At 37.4% G+C, this 1910-nt stretch overlaps 1 protein-coding gene across 1 annotated transcript in view; it reads left to right on the top strand.

The window, feature by feature from the left end:
• Positions 1 to 645: 645 nt before the first annotated feature.
• Positions 646 to 1910, top strand: part of LOC107577143 (5-aminolevulinate synthase, nonspecific, mitochondrial-like) — a gene marked incomplete at its 5' end in the record, with an annotated part of 2451 nt that continues 1186 nt past the window's right edge. Inside the window, 3 exons of the mRNA XM_016263252.1 lie at positions 646 to 805; positions 895 to 1117; positions 1266 to 1494. Of these exons, the coding sequence (XP_016118738.1) occupies positions 646 to 805; positions 895 to 1117; positions 1266 to 1494 (612 nt within the window). The remainder of the gene's footprint in view (positions 806 to 894; positions 1118 to 1265; positions 1495 to 1910) is intronic.

Below are 1910 nucleotides of genomic sequence, written 5' to 3'. Positions count from 1 at the left end.
AAAACAGAAAACTAAAAAATAATACACTGACTACTTAAGAAAAAAATTATAACTACTATTTACTTGAATTTATAGTGTTATTATCACTATAGAAAACAAAATAAATAAAAAATGAGTGTTTAAGAAAAAATAAAAACGTATTTATATTATTATTACTAAAATATAAAAAATACACACACAAAAAAAAAAAGAGTCTTTCTGAAAAAGAATATAACTACTGCTATTATACTATTATTATTGTTGTTACTAAAAATATGAAAGTTACTACTGTAAAGCGAAATAAAAAATACCATTGTAATATTTCACTGTAAAAAACAAATTGGGTAAGAAAAATAATATAATGTTAATTAAATAATAATAATACCTGCATAATTACAATACAACATTTTTATGGCTGTCCTAATTTCTTAATTTTCAAACGTTGAGCCGTTAAACCATGACATGCACGTAAAGCTTCTCTTCTGTTGATAAATGCTTCTCGTCACGAGTTCGGCAAGATGTTTGGCGCATGCTCTCCAAATGCACAGGTGGTTTTGAGATGCGGTGCGTTTTTGTTTAATCACGCAGCCCTACCAGATGTGTTTTATTTATATTTCTTTTCCGTTATCGTCAAACTTTTCCGCTGCTTTTGTTAAGATGCTTTAATCCACCCAGTGGACTGTCCGTCTCTGTTTTCCAGACGTCTCTCCATCTGAGCTGAATCCTTTGGTGAAGGACACCAAGATCGGAGGAAACCTGATGAAGAAGCTGATGAAGCAGCGTCCCGCTCGGGTCTCTCATTTGCTGCAGGAGAACATGCCCAAAAGTATGTGTTTTCCGTTACAGTGAAGAAACTCCTACAGCAAACCACTTCCTATTTTGAAACGCAGTTTCACACTTGCTGTTCTCTTTCAGCCGTGTCCAACTTTCGCTATGATGAGTTCTTCGAGAAGAAGATCGAGGAGAAGAAGGAGGATCACACGTACCGCGTGTTTAAAACGGTGAACCGTAAGGCGACGGAGTTCCCCATGGCGGACGATTACACCGAGTCGCTGTCCTTCAAGAGAAGTGTTTCTGTGTGGTGCAGCAACGACTATCTGGGCATGAGCCGCCACCCGCGGGTGGTGCAGACCATAATGTGAGTGTCATAATGACCATTGTGAGGTCTGTACTTGATCTCTGCATCAACATCTTCAGCAGATGACTCAGTCCTAACATAGAGCTTTTTTAATCCTAATATAATGCTCTGGGGCTTAAATGAACGTCTCTGTGATGTCTTTTGACAGGGACACTTTAGAGAAACATGGTTCTGGAGCCGGAGGCACTCGAAATATATCGGGGACGAGTAAGTTTCACGTGGACCTGGAGCACGAGCTGGCTGATCTTCACGGGAAGGACGCGGCCTTGCTCTTCACCTCGTGTTTCGTGGCCAATGACTCCACGCTCTTCACGCTGGCTAAGATGCTGCCTGGTGATTATTCCCCTTTCATGTTTTGCATGAAGAAAGCGAAGCACATTTTGCCAAAATTAAGGCTCTATGATTTCCACAATGCAGATATCCAGTCATAATAAAAACTACATTTACTGTGTAATGCAGAATGTCACAGAAACTTGGGATGAATGAATCAAAAGTAGGGCATTACACTTCACGGACTAGTATCTGTAAATGTTAAGCTGCAAAAAGTCACTTCATCAGCACTTTACCCTTTCATTTGAGAAAAACTATCATCATATCAAATACAAACAAAAAACCCATCAAAATACAAATTCAGTTTACTTGAAGAAATTGTGATGGAAATATATTATTCTTGTGCTACTACTACTCATAAATAAATGATTAAAACTTTATTTTTTTTAAAGGAATAATCACACAATATTTCTTCCATGTTTTAATTTGAATAGTAAATCCCCTTTGGTTGCCAAAAAAAAAA

Source organism: Sinocyclocheilus grahami, unplaced genomic scaffold (genome assembly GCF_001515645.1).
Source record: "Sinocyclocheilus grahami isolate Dianchi unplaced genomic scaffold, SAMN03320097.WGS_v1.1 scaffold5245.1, whole genome shotgun sequence".
NCBI lineage: Eukaryota > Metazoa > Chordata > Actinopteri > Cypriniformes > Cyprinidae > Sinocyclocheilus > Sinocyclocheilus grahami.
Note: the sequence above shows the minus strand (reverse complement) of the source record. Positions and strands in the feature narration are given on the sequence as shown.